Source organism: Sorex araneus, chromosome 1, assembly GCF_027595985.1.
Source record: "Sorex araneus isolate mSorAra2 chromosome 1, mSorAra2.pri, whole genome shotgun sequence".
NCBI lineage: Eukaryota > Metazoa > Chordata > Mammalia > Eulipotyphla > Soricidae > Sorex > Sorex araneus.
In genome coordinates this window covers 420,536,784-420,559,928 of record NC_073302.1, presented here as the reverse complement: position 1 = coordinate 420,559,928, position 23,145 = coordinate 420,536,784, and the positions used below count along the sequence as shown (strand labels likewise).

Sequence of the window (23,145 nt, the reverse complement as noted above, 5' to 3'; positions counted from 1 at the left end):
CAATAGAGAGAAAACTAGGAAAGAATTAGCCATGTTGTCTCACAATTGTACTGAAACTCAAACTTCGAAAAATAATTGGAGCTTACATATTCATGCTAAGTCTTTCTGAGTGACTGGAATATGGTCAGCAGAGGCTACCTCTGCCTCTTAAAAGGTCATAGACAATATTCTGAGTTTATAATCCATGTGTTAAAAGTATTTATTGAGGGACCAGGCATGTGCCTTGCATGTGGCTGACTGAGTTCGATCCCCAGCACCCTAAATGGCCCCCCAAGCCTGCCAGAAGTGATCCCTGAGTTCAAAACCAAGAGTAAGCCCTGAGTATCACCAAGTGTGGCCCAAACACCACCCCCATCCCCAATCCCTCCAAAAACATTTTTTGCTTCAATTTATTAAATACACCTTATCTGGATATAATAAATCTAAAAGGATTTTGGCTGCCAGTAGAAAGATAGTGGTTTCATCATCCAAGGGTTTATCTGTTTTGTAGACACTCTCTCGTCCCCTAATTATGTAGATAATCTTGATCAGTAGGCTTTTTAAGACGTTTGTCAAGTCAAAACCATCTTCCACTTGTCTACTTCCAATATTCAAGTCTGACAAAGCTTTTCTAATCCTCCAGTTCCCTTTCTTGTGCCTCTTCGGATGTTTTAGCCCCGTGCTCTCAGGTTTCAGAACACACAGTACAAAAAACCACAGGTGCCCATGTGGCAGAGAGGGTGGGCACATTCCTTGAGAGCTTTGCAAAGTAGGAGTAGATCACAAGTGGAAAGCTGATGTCTCCAGTAACCACCGCAAGAACACCTTCTGTGACCGTTTCCTAGTGTCCAAGAACATCACAAAACCAAGGCAGATGGGGGCTGAATGAAAGGCATCTGATTTTTCTGGACAGACATGAAATGTCTGGACAGACATTTAGGCCTCCCTACCTAAATCTTTGTATCTTTGTACCTATATCAGGCATTCCCCATCTTGAGTCCTTTTGAAACAATCTCATTTTAGCTCTCATGTTGCCGAAGACACATCAGGGTGCAAGTATTTAATTGGTGAATCATGCAGATTAAACATTCTCTTGTGTTATAAGCTGATTAAATATTTAATAGTGGAGGAGCTTCATTTCAATGAGATTTTTTTTAAATTGTTATGCTGCCTTGTGAAATGAAAAGTAATTCTTTAAATGATAGCTAATTAGTTATATTCGTCCAAACTGTTTTTATAAAAGAATAATTTTTTCAGGATTTTCTTTGAAAAGAAAGAAAGTAAAGAAACTTCCTAGAAATAAGCTCTAAATTAAGCACTTTAAGTAAAATTGACTTAAATAATGAAAATGGGTTCAGTAGCCTTTTTAAGACAGGGTAAGATTTAAATAGAGAAAAAAATAAAAAATAATTGCAAGTAAATATTATTCTCAGAACAAAACTAATTTTTTTTTTTGCTTTTTGGGTCACACCTGGCGATGCACAGGGGTTACTCCTGGTTCTACACTCAGGAATTACTCCTGGTGGTGCTCAGGGGACCATATGGGATGCTGGGATTCGAACCCGGGTCAGCCGCATGCAAGGCAAACACCCGACCCGCTGTGCTATCACTCCAGCCCCACAAAACTAATTTTTATTTCTGAGTTCCTGTTTGTTTCTGAATTGCCAAAAACAAAGGGAAATACTCAGAATTTTTTAGTTGAGTTCCTCACACCAGTGCCCAAACTTTTGATGTGAGATTTACTGATTCTTGGTAAGACCAGTAGTTATTCTTTTATTTGTTTGTTTTTATTTTGGGTCCATACCTGGTGTTGATCAGTGGTTACTGCTGGCTCTGCACTCAGGAATTACTCCTGATGGTACTCAGAAGACCATACGATATGCCAGGGACTGAACCCATTTCCTCTCTTGGCCATTCTTCTTTTTTGGGCAGAGGGCGGGCTCACACCCGGTGATGCACAGGGATTATTCCTGGCTTTGCACTCAGAAATTAGTCCTAATGGTGCTCAGGGGACCATAAGTGATGCCAAGAATTGACCCGGGTCAGCAGTGTGCAAGGCAAACACCCTACCCGCTGTGCTATTGCTCCAGCCCCTGGGCCATTATTCTTGGCTTGAGAGATTCAAATTATCATGTAAATCTCCCATTAGCTACAATCAGTAGAATGTAATATGGCATTCCATAATATTGTTTGTGTTAGAAATAACCATTTACTGAGTCCTTTTCCTCAAGTAAATTTCTTCACGGGTCCCTTCAATACTAGGAAGACAAGCTGAATCCATCAAGACTGAAGACTTCTTTACCCTGCTTGTGTTTGCTGTGATTCTGTTATAGGCTCTCACATTTGAGCCTTTGTTTACAAATGGCAGCTTTCTTCTTAGAAGTGGTCTTTCATTTTGAAATGAAGGGATACTTGTTACCAGGGGCCAGCAATTCACAACCTTTTTCTAATGGTGCTTCCCTTCTAACCATATTTCCTTACCCTGTCCACTCTATTCTACTACTTGGTTCCCAAGTCTTGTGCTATGATCCTCCACCCCACATTTATGTGTAAATGCCTGTGGAAGATCCTGGGGTCTTTCCAGGACCTTGGACTCTGGTAAAAAAAAACTCCTTTGTGGGCAGGACAGGAGCAATTAATAGCATAGCAGCTAAGGCATATGCCTTGCATGCAGCCAACCTATATTAGATTCCCAGTATCTCATACAGTCCCCAAGTACTGCCAGGAGTAATTCCTGAGCGCAGAGCCAGGAGTAACCCTTGAGCATCACCAGGTGTGACCCAAAAAGTAAAAGAAGTAAAAAGGAAAAAAAAAACTCTTATGTGGGCTACATAAATTAAGTATTCCTTTCTATTTTCCTTTTGGTTTTGTCTCTATAGAGAACGATTCAAAAATCAAACCTTAACTATTGATCAGGTATTTCCAATCAAGATTTTCCTGTCAATGTCCAAAACTAAATGTTATCACTCCTATTCCGTCACCATTTTTTTTTCTGTCAGAAGAAAAGGAGGCATGATGTAAATTCAATGTTGTGCTACAGGCTAGTTGAGATTATTAACTTCTACACACTGTCACAGTGCCTACCCTTTTTTTCCTCACCGTGTACTAAAGGTAGAGGAAATGTCCAACTTTCTGTGATATGTTATAGGAGAAGCATTTCATTCCTCTCATTAATGATTGTGTCACTGCTCAGTGTTATTTAGCTCCTTTTAACACATTGTTTTACAGATGTTGTTGTTTAGTTGTAGATACTTCTGCTTTGTTGTGCCCAAAGTATTTGGGCTCACATTGAAGTAGTTTGACTTCCTTTAAGCTATTCATAGTCAAATATGCTCTGTATATTGTCTGCCTCTGGGAAGGCTATGCCACGCCTGCTCCTTAGACTTTTTTCTTTTACCCTCCAATTCGGTTCTTTAAAGAAAAAAAAAAAAAACAGAAAAACTTTGCTCTCAAATTACAGCCGTCTGGCTCATTTTAGCTAATAATTCTTATTTTAATGTGAAGTTATGATTTGTAAGTGTAAGAATTTATAAAAATGATCTACTTTTGATGTATGGTGTGTGCCAAAATAGCTCTGGCAAGTCCAGACGCAGTTCCGAGCCGCCAAAGGCCCTCATTTGAATCTAAGCTGTTGGCGAATTAAAAACCTAAGAAACTTGAGATGAGCGTGCCTAATTGCCTAAAAGAAACTCAACAAGAAAATGTATTGTAGCTTGTTGATCTTATTTCTTTGATAATTCAAAAGAAGCTTCAAGAAATATGCGGACTTCTTACTTATATTCTTGAAATGTGATCACGGAACACAATTGTCATTTGGCACATTCCCAGAAATACACATCTTTGCATGAGGCACCTGGACATATGTGGCAGGTCTGGTAGAATCAGCTAATTAACAACACAGGCTTAAACAGGCACCTCATCTGGCAGTGCAGTTAGTTGCCTGATGGTGCTCAGCAGGATTGGGTAGTGCTTTTTATTTTTCTATCCTAATGGTCTGCTGCCCACCTAATTTTGCCTTATTGTCAGTCACTACTTACCACAGCTTGGGGCCCTCCCAGGAGGCTAAATTATTATCAAAGGATTAGGGAGATGTAGCCTTGCAGCTCTGACATTTCTGATTACTTGTCTATGCCAGAACACTAATTAGCTGTGACTAATTAAGAAAAATGTTCCTGCCATAGAAAACCATTTAAAAGAACTGAGAAGTAGAAAAGCAATTCAAAAGCTGAGCAGTGCTTGGATTTGCTGATGCTCTTTAGATTTCCACGGGAGCCTTAACTCACCTTTAATTGTACTCAGATTTTTTTTTTTTTCATCTCACATGTGAACCGATCTGAGTTTTGTGTTTTGATCTTGTTTTTTGGTTTGTTTGTTTGTTTGTTTGTTTGGGGGTTTTTTTGGGGGGTTGGGTTTTTTTTTTTAGTAGAAAAAATAAATATATCTCAGTCATCTAAACTCTTCTAGAAATGCTCAAATTGTTTTTTTGAATGAACGAATATAAACTATTTTATTTGTTTGTTTTGGAAATGTATTTCTGAATTTTACATGCACACGTGTGTATTTGTATTCATTTCTCCAAAGTCAAAACAGTGACTCAGTGGTCCCTGCATTGATAAGAAGAGCCTTTTAGGATCATATTTTAAAAGTTTTTTTAATTCTTGACAAGCAACAAATTCAGAATTTGAAGTTATTACCGTTGATTCCACCCATGCCCCCTTTTACCTGGGCAGCGCTTTAGACATACTGCTTTCTCAGATTGATTTTTCTGGCTTTCCTAAGGTGATTTTACATGCTTGAACTCAAACTGGTCACAAGTGACTTATTAATGAATCTGCTCAGGCCTCCCCTGAGATTAGCATCTCCATCAGTTGACCAGTATGATGTTTGCTTAGAACTGATAGCTACTGCTCTCTTCTTCAAAGCTTCTGAAGCCCATGACATTTCCATGGCTGTAAGGCTAATTTCTGTGATGTCTTTTTTTGTGCACCCCTCTGCCAGTCCACTCCCCCTCCCCTACCCACTGCCCTGCAAGCCTTCCCTGCACCCCATTGGCACGGCTGGTGTCCTTCCCAAGTTGCCACAGCCATACTAGCCACATTGCCACACTATTCACCAAGTCTAATAATTTTTTTTAAATCTGTGTAAAGAAGAGTCTATTGTAAAGCAGTCATCAGAGATGTTTATAAATGCATTGAAGGGAATTCTATAAAAGAAAATGTTCAAGGGAACCTCAAAACATCTAAATCCTAGCCTTTATTGTTATTATTTTTTTTAACTCTCAGCCTAGCCCTAGATAATTTTGCTATCTTACTACAGGCAAAATATTTGTGTGTGAAATAAAGTTCTAAGTCCTGCCTCACTTAAATTTTTCATGCTGTCTTTTAAACTCACTTTCCCAAACTCTCTTCTCAATGGAGAACAAAAAGCAAGTACCAGCATCCTCTAGGGAAGAATAATCCTCCCTATATATGAAGACTGTTATTAACGTACCTGTCATTCTTGTCTACCTTAGAATAAATAATCCCTATTTGTTTAACTTTTCTTCATAGGCCCTATTGCTAGTCCCTTAATCATCTTTTGTGTATGTGTGACTGTCCTTTGAAACTACTTAAAGTCTCTTTGGTGGTTAAGGGTTAGACTCAGGAATAAGATGCAGTACTTGAATGTGGCTGAACAAGATTCTTTCAAGTCCTGATTCTCTTTATTCACTATAATTCATAACTTTGCCATACTTTCATTCTATATAATCTCACAAACCTGATCTCCATAATTTTATTAACTTTACCCTCTTTCACATATGCATACAGTGTATGTATTTATCAATGTAGAATATCATGTCAATTAATGTTTTAAAGGCATAAGGAAGATCTAGAAAACAAATCCATTTTATCACTCATTTACTATGTGTAATAATTTGTTGGTAAGTGATAGATTAAAAGCTTATGGGGGCCAGAGTGCTAGTACAGTTCGTAGAGCATTTGCCTTGCATGTGGCTGACCCAGGTTTAATCCTTAGCACCAATCCCCTTCAGGAGTGATCCCTGAGCACAGAGCCAGGAGTAGGTCCTGAGCACTGTATGATGTGTCTCACCCAGCTCTACCTCCCCCCCAAAAAACATAGGCATTGATTTTGTCACACATAGTTGGGTAGCTCTCTCATAATGACTTGGTAGGATTCCAATTAAAATAGAAAATTGAAGCCCCTGCTATGTATCATTTCTTCAGCCATATTTATTGGACGTTTTCTAAAAATATACACTGTACCAGAGGCTGGATATATATTTTCTAAAGATGGTTGCCCTGTTTCTCCCTACTGAAGTCAACAGTGTCATACACAGCAACATAAATCTGCCTTTAAAACAAAATGCTCACAAAGCGAACAGATACAGTAGGCACTCAGGACATAACACCTAGTGGGGACAATGCATAGGGAACACTACCAGCCACACCCCCATTAGGCTCCCTCAGTCCTCATCTCTCCCAGGAATTGGGTCCAACACTGTTGGACACCTGAGGGGCAGGCAGCACTCCCTGACTATTCCTGAAGGGCCAGTCTAAGACTTGCACACATCAGCAAGTGAACACATACAGCCTATCATATCTCCTTTGTATTTGTATGTGCTTGTTTTGAGGCCTCACCCAGCAGTGCATAGTGGCTACTCTTTTATGGTGTGGGGGTCGCTCCTAATGGGGCTTGAGGGAATATGCGGTGCCAGGGATAAAACCCAAGCAAAGCCCATTCGCCTGCCCTCTAAGTCATCTTCCTGGTCCCCTGCCATAGCTTTGTGTATGAGTACATACTTCACATACATATAAGAATATGTACATAACTCCATGTATAGAGACATGGGAATTAGAAATTTATCATATTTTCTCCTTGATCTCCAAAAATTAAACCAAATGTCACATAGTGAGTTCCCATTTGGTCTTATGTTAAATTTCTTTAGCCAAATGTCATTGTCACTTCTACAACTTTCAGCTCTGTTAAATGATTTTTATTCTATTAATGAGATGGGATTCAAGTCAACAACCTGGCTTTGAAATTCTTCTATCCTTTTTCTATCAAAATCCTGCCCTACTATTGTTACATACGTTGCAGTTTATATTTTTACGTGTTTAAAACATGATTGCTGCCTTGTGTATATAGTCTGTTGAGGCATATGTAGTTTATAGACACAGAGTTCTAGGAAGCAGATCATATGACGGTGTCTTTTCTATATCTTTCCATCAGGGGATAGGCAGTGTTGGCTTTAGAGCAGAAATAATGATTGGACTGAATCTTAAAAGCCATTGTGGATCTGACCAGGGAAACAAGATCAGCGATATAAATCCAGATTAAGGATTACATGCCTAGAAACCAAAGATATAGAGAGACTCAACATTTCCCAGAGCTATAGACCATTCCTGTGCAAGTACGTTATGAGCTGGAGACAAAAGATAGCTATTCATTCCAATTTTTGCAGACCATTCAAAGAAGTCATTTTGAATGATTTTATCTTTTTGTATTAAAAGAAAATGTCCTACTAATCTAAGATTAATATTTATTTCAAAAAGTTTTATCTCTCTTAAGGGCCAGGAGGATCACTCCATGGATTGGAAGCTAGCCTCATGTGCTGGGGGAAAAGACAGTTGGTATGGAGAAGGGACCACCAAGTAAATGATGGCTGGAGGGATCACTCGGAATGGGAGACGTGTGCTAAAAGTAGACTAAAGACCAAACATGATAGCCTCTTAGTATTTATATTCCAAATCATAAACACCAAAATTAGAGAGTAAGAAGGAATGTACCTGCCACAGAGGCAGGGTGTGGGTTGGAGTGGGAATGCCAGGAGGGACACTGGGAACATGGGTGGTGGAAAATGCGCACTGGTAAAAGGATGGGTGGTTGATTGTTGTAAGACTGAAATGTAATCATGAAAGTTTGTAATGTATCTCATGGTGATCCAATAAAAAAAAAAACTGAAAAAAGTTTTATCACAGCTAACAATCCCAGGAATCTTACTTTATTTTTTTAAAATATTTTATTTATTTATTTATTTTTTGCTTTTTGGGTCACACCTGGTGATGCACAGGCATTACTCCTGGCTCTGCACTCAGGAATTACCCCTGGCCATGCTCAGGGGACCATATGGGATGCTGGGATTTGAACCCGGGTCGGCCGCGTGCAAGGCAAATGCCCTACCCACTGTGCTATCTCTCCAGCCCCAGGAATCTTACTTTAATTCTACTATTGGCCCCCTCCAAAAAAAATTATGTTGTATCCAAAATGAATCATTGAAACATATCAAAAGGTCATATTATCCAAATGAATCATTTCTATGCCTGCGCCCTCACATTGGTATGTACCCTAGAATTACCGAACTGACCACTGGATTTAGCCAAACCATTCATTAGTCATTTTAATATAAAAATTAGCCAAAGCAGTGTACATTCCAAAATTTGTGTAGGAGCAAGGTAACCACTGACTATTTGAAATTTTCACTTTATAATTACTGTTAGCACAAGAAAAGAGTCACAAAATAGGTTTTTTCTATTTAACAATAATTCACATTTTAACTACTGATTTTAATGCTTTACATGCGGTATCGGAACAGTCAAGTTAGTTCAGTGTTACTTTCCGGACAGTTTGGAATGAGAAATTTTGGATTAATGAATTAGTAATGAGAATGAGCTTGAAAATAATTCAGGTAACTCCCAGTTTATGGACTTTATCCTATTATTATTATGTAACTTATTCTATTTTGTAATATAAGTGGATCTAGTTTATCTAGAAACATCCTGGTCATTATAATCATGTATTTTCTGAAAGAGTATGAAGCTGAAGCTCCAAAAGTCAAAATGTTTTGTACTGTTCAGCAGGTCTTTTTAGGTCCATATTAGATGCAAAACTCCCCAGCTTCATAACTTAGTACTTTTTGGATTTCAATCTTCTTGATAGACTTCATGATGCTCTTGAACTCTCCTTTGCAAACTTCCTTATAGTCGCAAAATACAAATCACTCCCAAATGTGGTCTGTTGAACACAAAAGGAATAAGAAGTTAAATGGATCTTTTTTTCCTGTATTTTTAAAAAATAGAGAGAAAGCAACATCTATAGATTACGAGGCCTCAGGAATAAAACAAGGATCTTTCTTCTATGTTGCATCAATAAAAGCTCTTCCCAATCTTCCTGGGTCTATGTATTTAGAGGACCTTTAAAATGACTTAAGAAGGGCTGGAGTGATAGCACAGCAGGTAGGGCATTTGCCTTGCACGCAGTGGACCCGGGTTCGATTCCCAGCATCCCATATGGTCCCCTGAGCACGGCCAGGGGTAATTCCTGAGTGCAGAGCCAGGATTGACCCCTGAGCATTGCTGGGTGTGACCCAAAAAGCAAAAAATAAATAAATAAAATAAAATAAAATTACTTAAGACTGTGAGAGATGCATAGCATTAGAGCCATTTGATTATTTATCCACAGAATAAGTCTGATTTATTTTAATAATGGAAAAAATTATTTCCATCAGATGTATTATTGAGTTTTGAATACCTTTGTCGTTGGAAAGATGGACCATATTTACTTGCAAGAAAATGTAACGGGCATCCTGGCAATCATAAACTTCTCCTGCATTACTTGCAATCCTGTGCTGCAGTGGCAATCAGAAACCACCAGGAATGCTAGAGGTGGTGGTTTTGACTTCGTTTCTGCTGTTAATTTTGTTGTTGGTTTTACTAATAGAAGCATCAAACTACTCGTAAAGAAGAAAAAGAAGAACAGTTTGATGGAGCCAAACTCCAGGCTTTTCTCAAAGGCAATGAAATAACCTACTAGTTATGGTTATTCTGAGCAGTCTCAGAACATTATTCTGTCTCATCCTTGCACTTATGCTTGATATATAAACTTGAATAAATTATTTAAAATAAACTCACTTTGGGGCCGGAGCTATAGCACAGCAGGTAGGGCATTTGCCTTGCATGCAGCTGACCCGGGTTCGATCCCCGGCATCCCATGTGGTCCCACGAGCACTGCCAGAAGTAATTCCTGAGTGCAAAGCCAGGAGTAACCCCTGAGCATCACTGGGTGTGACCCAAAAAACAAAGATAAATAAATAAATAAACTCACTTTTCTTTATATATATATATATATATATATATATATATATATATATATATATATATATATATATATATAAGCTCAGTTTCCACATATACAGAATGGGGTGAGGACTGGAAAGAGTACAGTAGAGAGGTCACTTGCCTTGCATGCAACAGACCTGGGTTCAATCACGGCCACCACTTATGGTTCCCTGAGCATGGCCAGGAGTGATCTGTGACAAGCATAGAGCCAGAAGTAAGCCCTGAGATCACCCAGTGTGGCCCACAAACAAGCACCCCCCCCCAATAACATAAATAAAATTGGAATGATAATACCTCATTAAGGTGGTTGTAAGAATTAAAATTTTAACTTGCCCCTTAATTTTAAAATGCCCCTTAACAGGTCAATGAAGATTGAAAAATAAAAGAAGTTCCTTTTATATAACTTAATAAAAATAATCACAAGATGATATATAAGGTAATAATACCTCATGGTTCTTTATAATATAATCTTTCACTCACTATACTTCTGTGGCATTTTTTAATTTTATAATACGTCTTCACTTTATTGAACATAGAATGTGTTCATTAAAATAAAAATAAAAGCTAATAGTTTCGAAACCCTTTAGGGACAAAGCTGTGGGGGTACAGCGATAGCACAGCAGGTAGGGCCTTTGCCTTGCACTCGGCCAACCCAGGTTCAATTCCCAGCATCCCATATGGTCCCCCCAGCACCACCAGGCGTCATTCCTGAGTGCGTGAGCCAGGAGTAACCCCTGTGCATTGCCAGGTGTGACCCAAAAAGCCAGAAAAAAAAAAGAACAAAGCTGTGTTTGGGAAGAATCTTTAAAAATTCATGAAACTTTGGCTTTACCCTTCAGTCATTTTTATAAGACTCGTGTTTTAGTTTCTACATGTGCCCTTTCCACTGAAAGTTGCTAGCCTTAGTTAAAAGTATTTTAAAGATTAGTGCTTTAAAGCTAACTTTATATACTTGTCTTCGTATTACAGGCAAGAAGACTGAGGCATCAAGTTATAGGCTAAGTCAAGGAAATAGTAGCTTAAACCCTCACAGATTTCACAGAGATGCTCTTTCTACTTGATCCACCGCCTCAGTGCTGGCCATGTCCAGATGGTTCCTTCCCCTATGAGCTTCCTGAGTCTCCCTGGGAATGTTGATAGGTGTGGGTTGGGTGACCACTTCCTCTATGTTTAACCTAATAGTCTGGTTTCAGTTTTCCTTAAATAGAGCCCTTAGTCCCACATCAACAAAAAATTTAGACGGGAAATTTTCACAAATTTTGTATTTGAGAATTCCACTTTGTAGAACCAAGTAAGATTGTTTCAAGAAAGTATTCTGAATAGAGGGAGAAAATGTTGGAATTAGTGTATCTAATTTATTATTAATATAAATTTTGCCCTTATATTTCAAAGTGGGAAGTGATTGATCCATAAATTTACAAAGCGTAAATTGAGTTTGTATTAAATAAAATGATGCAGTGTTGGCAAAGGAAACACAAAATATAAAAAATTATATTTACTTTTTAACAAACTGGTGAGACTGTAGGGTACTAATATTTCTATGTAGTTTGTTATTCTCTGAAGCTCCAAAATGATCCTAAAAGGTGGCTTATATTTATCAAACGTATCAAAACTCTCAGCATTTCAAAGTATTTTTTCCACTTAACTTAGTGCTTAAAAAGTACATATTGCATGGTGAGATTTATTTTTAGATGTTATTTCATTTGAACACAGCAACTGAACTCTGGTACCGAACAGACATCATCTTTGAAAAAAAAAGGAAGAAATGCGTTCATACTACGGATATTTAGCCATTCCCTATCTTCATACACTAAAAAGTGTTGAGTTTATTTTTCCTGTTGTTGGCCTATTGAGATGAGCATACTTATAAAGAATGAAAATATATCAACTAGATGCTGGCAATTCATAATCAATAAGAAGCTAAACACTTAAGTAGAAAAATATATCACAGATTTGTTCCCCAGCCAAGCAGTTATTTTTACCAGGTCATCATCATCAGAAGCCACATTCTGACAGAAATCATTTGCTTGAAGTAGCCGTGATATGTAAACCCTATGTGGTCTCTGAGTCAGATTTAGGAATATCAGCCACAGAGGGTCTAAAGGCATTGTGCATTAGTATGTATTGAGACCTCATTCCGGGTGGCAAGCAGCTGGACTTTTTAAAAAATAAAACTTCCAAAATAAAAGTGAAGTGCTTGTTTCCAGGCCGGGTGATATCTAATCGCATCATCCTCAAAATGTTATGAATTAGGCAGAAAAGGGAGATGTGTGTATTTAATATATTTGTTTTGTATTTCCACTAGTCACCAGAATAATGAAATTCCTTAACTACTTCTCTTTAACTTGCATGAAGAAAGCACGGTATGTTGCTAAATCTCTTTTCGCCAGCACCGCAGAGAAACAACTTTAATCCTTGTTAGAAAATTGCCGAGTCTGGGACTGACAAAGAGCTCATGCTTGTTCCATTGTTAGTGCTCCCGGGCCCCAAGAGCAGAGCCCTTTACAGCTGCGTGGATCCCGCCCGGCTCAGCTGCACTATTTAGGAGAGAAGGTTTGTCAATTTCTATTGACAATGGAGAGAGTTTTTCAGGGCCTGTAGCAGTGCTGACACAGTTGGGGATCAATGCCAGCCATTCAGACTGCACCCTCTTTCATTGCTTTGGTTTGTTAATTCAAGACTAAAGGTCCACTGAGGGGGTTCAGGGTGTTTAAGAAAGCTGATGAACTGTTTAAGAAAGCTGATGAACTGCAAGCGTTTATAGCCCTGGTGTGGCAATTTCCATAGTCAGTGGCAACTCCTGGCACTGAGGGAGCTGTGTCCTTGTTGACCCTCTTGTTATTAAAAATGCACAAGTGCTGCGCTTCTCAATATTTCAACACTCTTTCATTGTCAATACCACCTTCTGAGCCCTTCAGCTTGTTGCTTGCTCTAAAGATCTTCTTAGATTGGGTTTGAAAACTTCACCTTAAACACTAGATTAGACTGATGTTCTGTTTTCCGTGCTCCTGTTGATTTGTTGAACCTTCCCAGGGCTGGAAAGCAAGTAGCAGCTTGATGGGGAGACGGGCTGCTAATATGATTTACCAGTCTACAGTCATGCACAATAAGTGTGAATAAATACAGGGGTCTCACAGAGTCAACCCTAGCCTTTCCTTTTCTTTTATTTTTGCTTTAAAAGAGAAATCTCAAGAAAATGAAGTGAGTAATGCATGCCCTTACAGGAGTTGAATGAACCACAAGAAAGGGAGAAAAAAAACCCATATTTTTTGTTAAAGTGGTAGGCTGCTGTCATGGATTGCTTGGGGGTTGTGGGGGGAGGAATGAATATACACTTACTGCTTGATTTCTGAGCACACCAAAGAATAGAGTGGCAATGCCATACCCATGACTTCAGTGCAAGCAACAGAACCCCTTCGTGGTGACCTCCTGAAAGGAAAAGTGAATAGTCAACCAAGTTGTTTTACAAAATTAACTTCCATAAAATGAAAGGATTTCTTCTAAATTCAGGCTTTTACTGTGCATTCTCCCCTTTCAAGCATTTTTCTCCCTTTGATTTGGAAAGGTCGTCAGGTCTGGAGAGAAGGCAGAATGATGTTCACCTACCTTTGACTCTTTTTCTCTCCCAAGTTGGAAACAATCAGATCTACTATATGATAGTGCCTCAGAAATGAATATAGCAGTTCCAGCAGCAGAAATTGTAAAGTACTAGTAATTTCTACTTGCCGGTTAGTTGGTTTGCTTGTTTTATCATGGGAGTCATGATATACAGGAAAGAAGCCTTTCTAATTGGTTTTTTTGTTAGCCCATTTTAGTAGCAACATAAACTCGGAGCTAAACTGCTGCTTTCTAAATTATTTATTTGATTTAGCTGAAATTCTTTAAATTCTTTGACTTGGGAATCAAAATATCAGCATTCTTACCTATAGAATAACTTTTCTATAGAATTTTTCCTATGGAATAACTTGCTTAACTTTAAAGTAAGAGTATGGTAACTAAGAGTTTTACATACCAGTAGTTCTCTTATACCTCTTTTTAGAGGATCTCTAAGATAATATTATTTCTGAATTATTTTTGCTAAAATTATAGTTTTGTCATTGTGTTAAGGAATAATAACTTTCTTTGTTACATTAGAAGTCCTTTTGATTATCACTTAATGAAAACTATCATTTATATGTAATAGAAAAATGAAGTTAAATTAATTTTAAATTATGAGAATCTTTTAAGAACAAAAAGATGCATATCAAGTAATTTTAAGGAAGTATTTTCTTTTCCCTCAAATTTGTTCTGTTTACTCTATTATTTATCTGACTGAATAGTCTAACAGATGGATTAGACTAATATGCTAGGCATTATATAATAAATCATATTTTGTATGCTCAAATGAAAAAATATATTCTGCAGAAACATCTTAATTCAAATCATATCCATTTCACTACATTTTAAATTTCACATTATCTAGAAAATAGTGTGGTGAAGATTTTCATTTAGAAAATATCACCAAATACTTTTGAGTACTTGCTTGTGTTAAAATAGAACTCAACACATTAAGCTGTAATAATTTCAAATAACAAAATTAAAAGATTCTGAGATTTAACTTGTCCGCTGGAATACTGAATTCACTAGCAGTTAATGTTTTTTTAAATAGTTTAGAAGTATGTGTCTCATTTTATAAAACATTTTTGATCTTTTTACATGTCTTGAAAATCAAGTAACAAGGAGTAAAATTGGGTACATGAAAAATATTTTTTAGTACATCAGTCTATCCCGTGTTTAGAAACTTAAATGTTCATTCACTTGGTATAGTATTTGGTAAACCAGTTATTCATTTTAATTTATATCTCTATGTATCAGAATACTTGAAATAGAAATGTGTGATGAAATACTAAACAAATGCACTTACAGTTTTGCTTAAAATACCATCTTATATAAAATTTTAGTATATGTTATCACAAGTTCAGATAAATTTCAGATTTATATCACTTGCAATTTATATCAGAACTTGATTTTACTGTTTGCTTTTGTCAAGAAAATAATTTTTCCATTTTTGAATACCAGAGAATATATGCACAAACATTTGTGGTCATAGCTATGTTTCTGTATACAAACAAGACGCAAAACACCTCTTTCCAAAAGTCTGGTTGTTTTCTAAATACTGAGTGTACATTGATATCTGAATCAATAGATGTATTGTTTTTGTAGAATTTATGTAAACCTAGTCTGGTGTATAGACACCAAATCTCTCAAAAATAAAAGGTCTCCACTAATATGGCAGCTTGCCTTTTTAAAAAAGAAAAATGTTTCCTTTTACTGTATTTGTAACACTATGCAGAACAGAAAATTACAATAGAGAGGAATTTCACTTTTCCCTTTAAAAGACTTCCAATAAACAGAAAAAAAAAACACCAACCCTCAAAAAATCTTGCAGAATAAAACAGATGATTCCTTTGGTCAGTGGGTTTCTGATTTGACACTCAAGAATCCATCCTAATAACGTTCCTCCTTAAGATCTCAACCCCTCATCTGGGGAACTTAAAAGCTCTTGACAAATAATTAACTAATAGTAGATAAAGGTGTGGCAGAGGGTTGCTAATGAATAAGCTGTAGATTTGTTTGGTTTTTGGCATATCTCTTTTTTTAAGTTATTTGTAGATATTGGCTACATATATTTTTGAAGAATATCTCCATTTTATTTTGTGTGTGTATAGCATTTAAGCTAATAGAAAATTTCCCTCTGAAAATAATTTACCTGTTGTTTTTCCCCTGCTGTTTTACAGTCCATTCAGCCCCATAACATGTATTTAGTACCTATTGTTACCTACAAATTACAAAGCAGGCCACTAGGCTGCAAGTGCAAAAACAGTTTCCCATGAATGTGTTACAGCTGAAAGACTGTAATGTTAATTCACGTAAAGAACAGCCTAGGTCAACTTAACAGATTTTCCTACAAAACATACAATTCTGTTAACAGGAAATTATAGCAGTATTGACTTCAAGTGCTGATTTGTGGTCATTTCAGAGTGTTTCATTACCCCCTCATTACCGAATCTGTTAAATGAATGCTGCAGAGGCTGTTTTCTTTTTGTTCTCCTCCCCTCTACCCCATCCTTCTTTCCAGCAATGGTACAGCAATTCCATGAAAGTCATTTGCGTGTGGTTGGCTGATAGATTGGATCTTCAGCTTCATATTTACCAACTGAAGACTCTCATCAAGATTGTGAAGGTAAACAAAATGTGTTTAGATGTAAATTGCCCACCTAGCTCCAAAGAATACTGGCAAGCTATCGACAAATCAGAAAATCATATTTTATATAACAAAACCGATGCCAGTACTTTAAAACCATCATTTTTGATATGCTACTGCTCACTTCCATTTCTGCCTCGGTGACTAAATATAAATTTTTTGCACTAGTAAATGATATTTTACCAAGTAATTGCCTTTTAAGATAATATACATAATGCCACTATCACCTTTTCTGAATCTAGTGTGTCTACAATAATTTTGTATTAACTTTCTGAAGTATAAAAATGCTTTTCATAAAATATTTTCTTCATATTTACTAGCATCAGATATTGTTATGAGGGTCGTTTTTGATTTGTTCTTGCTAAGGATAAGGAGATTATCTGTAATTCTGTTATATTCAGATGTAAAGTCACCTTCCTGATTCTTCTCTAAGCATTCCCTTTCTTTTATATGTAAGAGATAATCAGTTTGAGTGTGGGAGAGCATCTAGATCTACTAACAGAAGTCCTGTCAGTTCAGCAAGGTGGTTTTTAACTTTGGCTCTTCAAGAGAATATATAATAACACATATATTTCTGAGTAAGAATGTTTAAAAATTACACGTATTCGACATGATTTTTCACTCCCTGTAAGTTCTAGTGGAAGGACAAAATGAATCCTAAGAATAACTTTTTCTTAAAATTGGGATAAATCCTATCTTATTGTTTAAAACATGACTCTATCTAGGGTTAAGACACTTGCCATGTATATGGCCAACCCCAGTTCTATCAACTGGACCACATATGGTCTGCTGAACACCACCTGGCATGATCCCTGAGTACAGAGACAGGAGTGATCCCAGACCAAAGCATTGCCAGGTGTGGCCGAAAAACCGAAATTTGAAAAGAAAATTCTTGATCAAAAACATCATTTGTGTGCTCACGGCTTACTCCCTGGTCTGTGCTCAGGGGGTTGAGGGTCCATATAGTGTAGCAGGGATTGAAAGCGGGTCTGAAGCATGCAAGGCAAGCATCATAGCCACTGTGACTATCTCTCCGGCCCCATCAGAAGTATTAGTCCTTGACTTCACACTTTCAGCACACCTAGAAAATTGTTATACATGGGTGGGTGGAGGAGGAGGGTTTTTTTTTTTTAATTTCTGGACATTAAATCCAGTCCCTCTCACATTCGAGGAAGTGGTATCTACCACTGAGCTACATCCACCACCCTTAACATGCAAATTATTGAACCCTACACCAGACCTACTGAACCAGAAATCTAGGAGCAGAAATCTATGTATTAGCAAACCTGTTATATGATTGTGATGGGTATTAAAGTTGAGATCCACTCTGCTGTCAGAGGATATTTCCATTATTCTCTTGATTTCTGCAATCGAATTAGAATGCAAATTCCTTTGTGCCATAGATATACTGTTTTTTCACAGATTTGAAGGCCCACTAATAAGAAAGTTCTGTTTTAAAATCGGCTCTCAACAAATCTATTAGGACGCAGGACCAGATCTATAATAACACAATAATAACAACCAGGATTAGTCATAAGTAACAAGTGAAATTATCACCACCCACCAATTTTTAATACTATTAAAAACATTACCTTTCAGGGGATTAGTACCTTTGATTCAGAACAATTCCTATTTTCACAAAGAACCTGAAAGCTGACTAATCTATTATTATTATTTGCCTTAGTTTCTCTTAGTATTCTTAGTATCAATGTGACTTGGAGAGCTTTGAAAAACAGTTGAAGTTTGTTTTCATAAAAGGAAAAAAGGGATAATTTGTGTTTACCTCCTAACCATATACATTAAGGTTATAGTCTATACTATGAGTAATGTTGCATTAGCTTTATACCCTTACAATTGGCCAGATTTTCAGGCTAATAGCTACGGTGCTTAGGATATAAGAATCACATGGTCAGTCCAATGGTATAAGTTGGTTTTTAAGGTCTGTTCTTGAGTAAAATTTCTAATTCTTACTTAGTTGTTTCTTTCAAAATTACTGCCTTTATCTTATCACCATGTCATTACAGTAGCGTTCAAGCACCAGTGAATATTTTAACAGAAAACAAAATTTAATGGGTTCCATGGTGATATTTGTTGTACACCAAACCACTGTGTCCATTTTTATCCATTTTCATATGGTTAATCAATACTCAAGACTGATAAATATGAAAGTAAGCTTCATGAATGCTTGACTTCTCTTTTTTTGTTTGTTTTTGATTTTTTGGCATCACACCTGGTGATGCACAGGGGTTAACTCCTGGCTCTGCACTCAGGAATAACTCCTGGCAGTGCTTGGGGGACCATGTGGGATGCTGGGAATTGAACCTGGGTTGGTTGCGTGCAAAGCAAATGCCCTACCCGCTGTGCTATCACTCTAGCCCCTTGACTTCTTTGTTTTGCTTTTTATAAGTAGGTCCTAAGACTCAACCAATGTTCTCTCGAGCTGATACAATTAATCAAACCAGAATAACACTGTAGCACTGTCACTCTGTCGTCCTGTTGTACATCAATTTGTTCAAGCGGGCACCAGTAACGTCTCCATTGTGAGTCTTGTTGTTACTGTTTTTGGCATATTGAATGTGCCACAGCTCTGCCCTGCGGGTGGGATACTCTCGGTAGCTTGCCAAGAGCTCTCTGAGAGGAACTGAACCCAGGTCAGCTGTGTGCACGGCAAACTCCCTATCCCCTGTGCTGTCGCTCCAGCCCAAACCAGAGTACTTTCTTAATTTCATTTAAAATGATTGTTTTCAGTTTGAAAATCAGGATGAATTAACTTAGTATTCTAATTATTTTTTCTACTCTGAATGAAGACTTAAATCTCATACATATGTTTATTATTCTTCAGAACCTATATGGTGATGTGCACAGTGATCAATTCCCAATTCATTTTAAAGGCTATCAGATAGCACCTGTGCGACCAGGGAAGGTGCAGAGGCAGAGGCCGTCTCTGCTTCAACCCAGGTCACTTGATTTCAGCCTGCATGTTCTAGCACGGTGGTGCTTTCTGTTCAGGATTCAAGCTCCCCAATTCTGACAATATAATACTCACTCCTCACGATAATGGTCCATCTATTATGTTCTTGGCAACCAAGATGACATCCAGAGTAATGTGAAGTCAACTCTCCCCAGCAAAGACATTTTGACACTTCTTGGCTCATTTATCTTGTTCGCTAAGGAAGAAAAGTTCAGGAAAATTTTCACAAATGATTTAGGACTAAGAAATAATTTGCAGGGTTTTAACATAAGAATAATTTATTTTGGACGGGGCAAAGAGAATCCATAAATAATTAAAATAGATGAGCCATTTATGCTTTCCATCATGGCTATAGGATATTTAAAAGCCCTTAAAATGGGGACTGGAGAGAGAATTCAACAGGCTGGATCACAGGCTTTGCATGTATGTACCACATTGCTATGGAGCACTGCAGGGAGTAACTCCCAAGCACCAAGTTGGAAGCAGCCCTGAGAACCAGCAGGGGTGGCCCCTCCCCAGATATTTAAAAATTGGGGATCAGAGTGATAGTACAGCAGGTAGGCACTTTGCATGCAGTGGGCTTGTATTCAATCCCTGTCATCCCATGTGTCCCCCGAGTTCCATGTGACTCCTGAGCACTCCCAAAATACCTTAAAACTGAAAAAATATTAAAATTAGCCCCCTTAAGTCAATTGCTTTTGAAAGGTGAACCTCACAAGATATACCCAGGGGAGTCAGGGAGAGACATTTTCAGTGATTTTCAGCCACTCAGGTCAGTACTTCTGGGCTCCAGGGCGCTGAGAATTACCAGTGGGGGACCCTAGTGATGCTCAGAGATCTCCAGTGCCACACCCAACAATGCTCAGACCTTAGAGACTACAGCTGATATATTTTGGAGTCATATGTGGTACCAGGGAATCACACCTTGGTCTTCCCACATGCAAGGCATGTGCCCTGACCACTGTACAATCATTCTGGGCCCCAGTTGCCATTCTTACATGAAGAAAGGAAAATCAACTGAGCAGGTGCTAATCCTAAAAGACATTAAAATCCACAGAGGATGTTCAACTACCAACAACATTTTATGAATTCCAAAAAGAGAGGGAGGTTGCAGGAATACCTGTCATATAGCTCCTCTGATCACTTGTTTGCTAATAAAGTTAGATAGCTGAGTATTCTATATAAAATCAAAAACTTTCATAACAGGCAAGCTTTGCAAGCTGGCAACCCGAGTTAGATCCCCAGTATCACATGGTCCCCTGAACCCCACCAGGAATGATCCCTGAGTACAAACATCAGGAGTAAGACCTGAACAGCACCAGGTGTGACCCAAACATCAAACTTTGTGACAGCATTTGACACTTCACATTCCAAGGGACTTTCAAAAGGAAAGGATAAAAATTCAAGCAGACATTTAGATGTGTACACACTTTTATCCAGTGGTACATATAAATGTTTTAAAAGACAAATGTTGAAAATGTATACTTATTTTTCTGATAAAAGTATTCTTCTTCTTCCTCCATATATCTCCCCTCATCCCATTATTAAAAAATGTTTATAAAATGCTACATATATTTTTTAGTATTAAGGCAAAGATGCTATTGAAAAATTCTTTCATAAAAAAGCACATATCTTGTCTTCTGTCTGGAAATCTGTCATCCCCTTGCTCATTGATTTGTTCGAGTGGGCACCAGTAACATCTCTCATTGAAAGACTTATCGTTACTGTTTTTGGCATATCCAATACGCACGGGTAGCTTGCCAGGCTCTGCCTTGCGGGCTCAATACTCTCGGTGGCTTGCCGGGCTCTCCAAGAGATCTTGTCTTCATTACAAATTATTTAAGTAGTAAAATCTATGTAAGTAGTAGTACATAAAAAAGGGGTATACCCTTTTTTGTCATCTGACAGTCACAACTTTTTGATGTACTCAGTGATTATAATTTAAATAGCACTAAGCAAGTTTCCTCTTTTCACACCTCAACAAAACGATTGACATGGGCAGCTACAATCTTTAGTGGACTGTCCACTTGTGAAATGCCATTTGAGTATAAATACATAGGCATATCTGCCTTGCCACACAATACATATGTCCAAACAGATAAAAATGGATATTATCTAAGCAAATGTTCTCTTCCTCCAGAAAACCTACAGGGACTTCCGATTGCAGGGCGTGTTGGAGGGCACTCTGAACAGTAAGACCTACGATACGCTGCACAGGCGTTTAACAGTAGAGGAAGCCACCGCTTCTGTTTCTGAAGGAGGAGGACTTCAGGGCATTACAATGAAAGACAGCGATGAAGAAGAAGACTGACAATACACAACTCTGTGGAAGGAAAGAGGACCTTAACATTGTTGATTTTGTACCTTGTCCTTGTAATGTTGTTTGGACCAAATGCTTGTATTTCATCCGACATTTTCTAAAGTATATCTGGCAGCAGAGTTAGAGAGAAAAATATGCAAAGTGTGGTTTTCCCTTTTTTAAAAGATAGCTGCTTTTGTGTAGCTTGACCTAAAATGAGCTTTGACTCTGTACTTGGAATATGCTTTTTTTTTTCTTTGAAACGATGTGACTTTTTTTTTCCTGTAATCACATCAAGTGTCCTATGTGAAGTGAGATGTGTTTCTCATAATACAACATTGTGAGAAAAAGCCACTTCTTATTATTGCATTAGCTCTATTGTATCCTTGTTAACATGGCGTGTCCCCCCAAACAATTTATCATTTATGTGCAAGGTTTGTTTTGTAGTTAATTTGTCATTGTTGTGATGTGTATAAAAACTTTAACCTTGGTTCTTAGTACTCTGAATTGGTCTGCAGGAATATTCCTTGGCTTACAGGACTGCCAAACCCAAATTTAGACTAGATTATCCAATGGCCTTGTATCTTGTTCCATTCTCAACATTCCTTCTCTCAAGTATTAAAAAATTTCAAAATGTGGGGTAATGAGTATATGTCATCAACATACCATGTTCTGTTTATAAGTGTAACCGCTTGCAGGCAATAAAAATCCATTTGGTTGTCATAACTATTTCTGTATTTATTAGAGTTGTATTTATTAGAGATTAAATGTGTAAAAGATGTTTGCAGTTATTTCAAACATCCCAACAACTTGACTCCCTGTTTTTCTTTTTGTTTGGCTTTTTATTTTGTTTTCTTATTAATTGAGTAAAGCATATTAATACTGCACTTAGTAGACACAGACAATTGTTATAATTAGTACAATAATCTATTTCCATAGCAAAGTAATAGTTACATTCTCACTTAGTGTGCATTATTAACAATAGCTATGTTAACTACTATTGCTAGTAAAGGAACTAGCAATTGACTTAGCAATTATTTCTTCTTCCTAAGTGTTTTCTTGCTAAACTTTTGAAAGATAAATAATAGTAGTCAGCATTGTAATTTCCATATGAAATTTTGATTTTGTATCAACCAAATATGATGGCATGTTGTACTAGAGCATTCACAGGTAATTTGGTTTGGGGGGATAAGGGTCATACCCAGTGGTGCTCAGAGCTTACTCCTGTTTCTGTGCTCAAGGATCATTCCTGAAGGGGGATTGGGGAGTGATTAGGGATTGTATGGGATCCTAGGGATTGAACCCCAGTCAGCTACATGCAAGGCAGCATATACCATAACTTGTACCATCACTTGCTTGTGTCCCACAAAAATAATTTTTAAATGAAGTAAGTGTAAAATATGGTAATTACCCTGAATTTATTACCCTGAAGTTACTAAAGTTCTGCAACTTTAGAACTGAAACAAGTTCTTGAGCCTCCAAATTCATTCTCCTGTGATGCTACATGATGGCTAGGTACTCAGACTAACCCACAAAA

General features: G+C 37.6%; 1 protein-coding gene across 8 annotated transcripts in view; it reads left to right on the top strand.

The window, feature by feature from the left end:
• CADPS2 (calcium dependent secretion activator 2) overlaps positions 1-22,417 on the top strand; it is a 541,525-nt gene extending 519,108 nt beyond the window's left edge. For all 8 annotated transcript variants that reach the window (XM_004602056.2, XM_012935474.2, XM_055143028.1 and 5 more), the window contains 2 exons: positions 16,213-16,317; positions 21,450-22,417. In XM_004602056.2, coding sequence (XP_004602113.2) covers positions 16,213-16,317; positions 21,450-21,620 — 276 coding nt within the window. In that variant the 3' untranslated portion in view covers positions 21,621-22,417. The remainder of the gene's footprint in view (positions 1-16,212; positions 16,318-21,449) is intronic.
• The last annotated feature ends 728 nt before the right edge of the window (positions 22,418-23,145 follow it).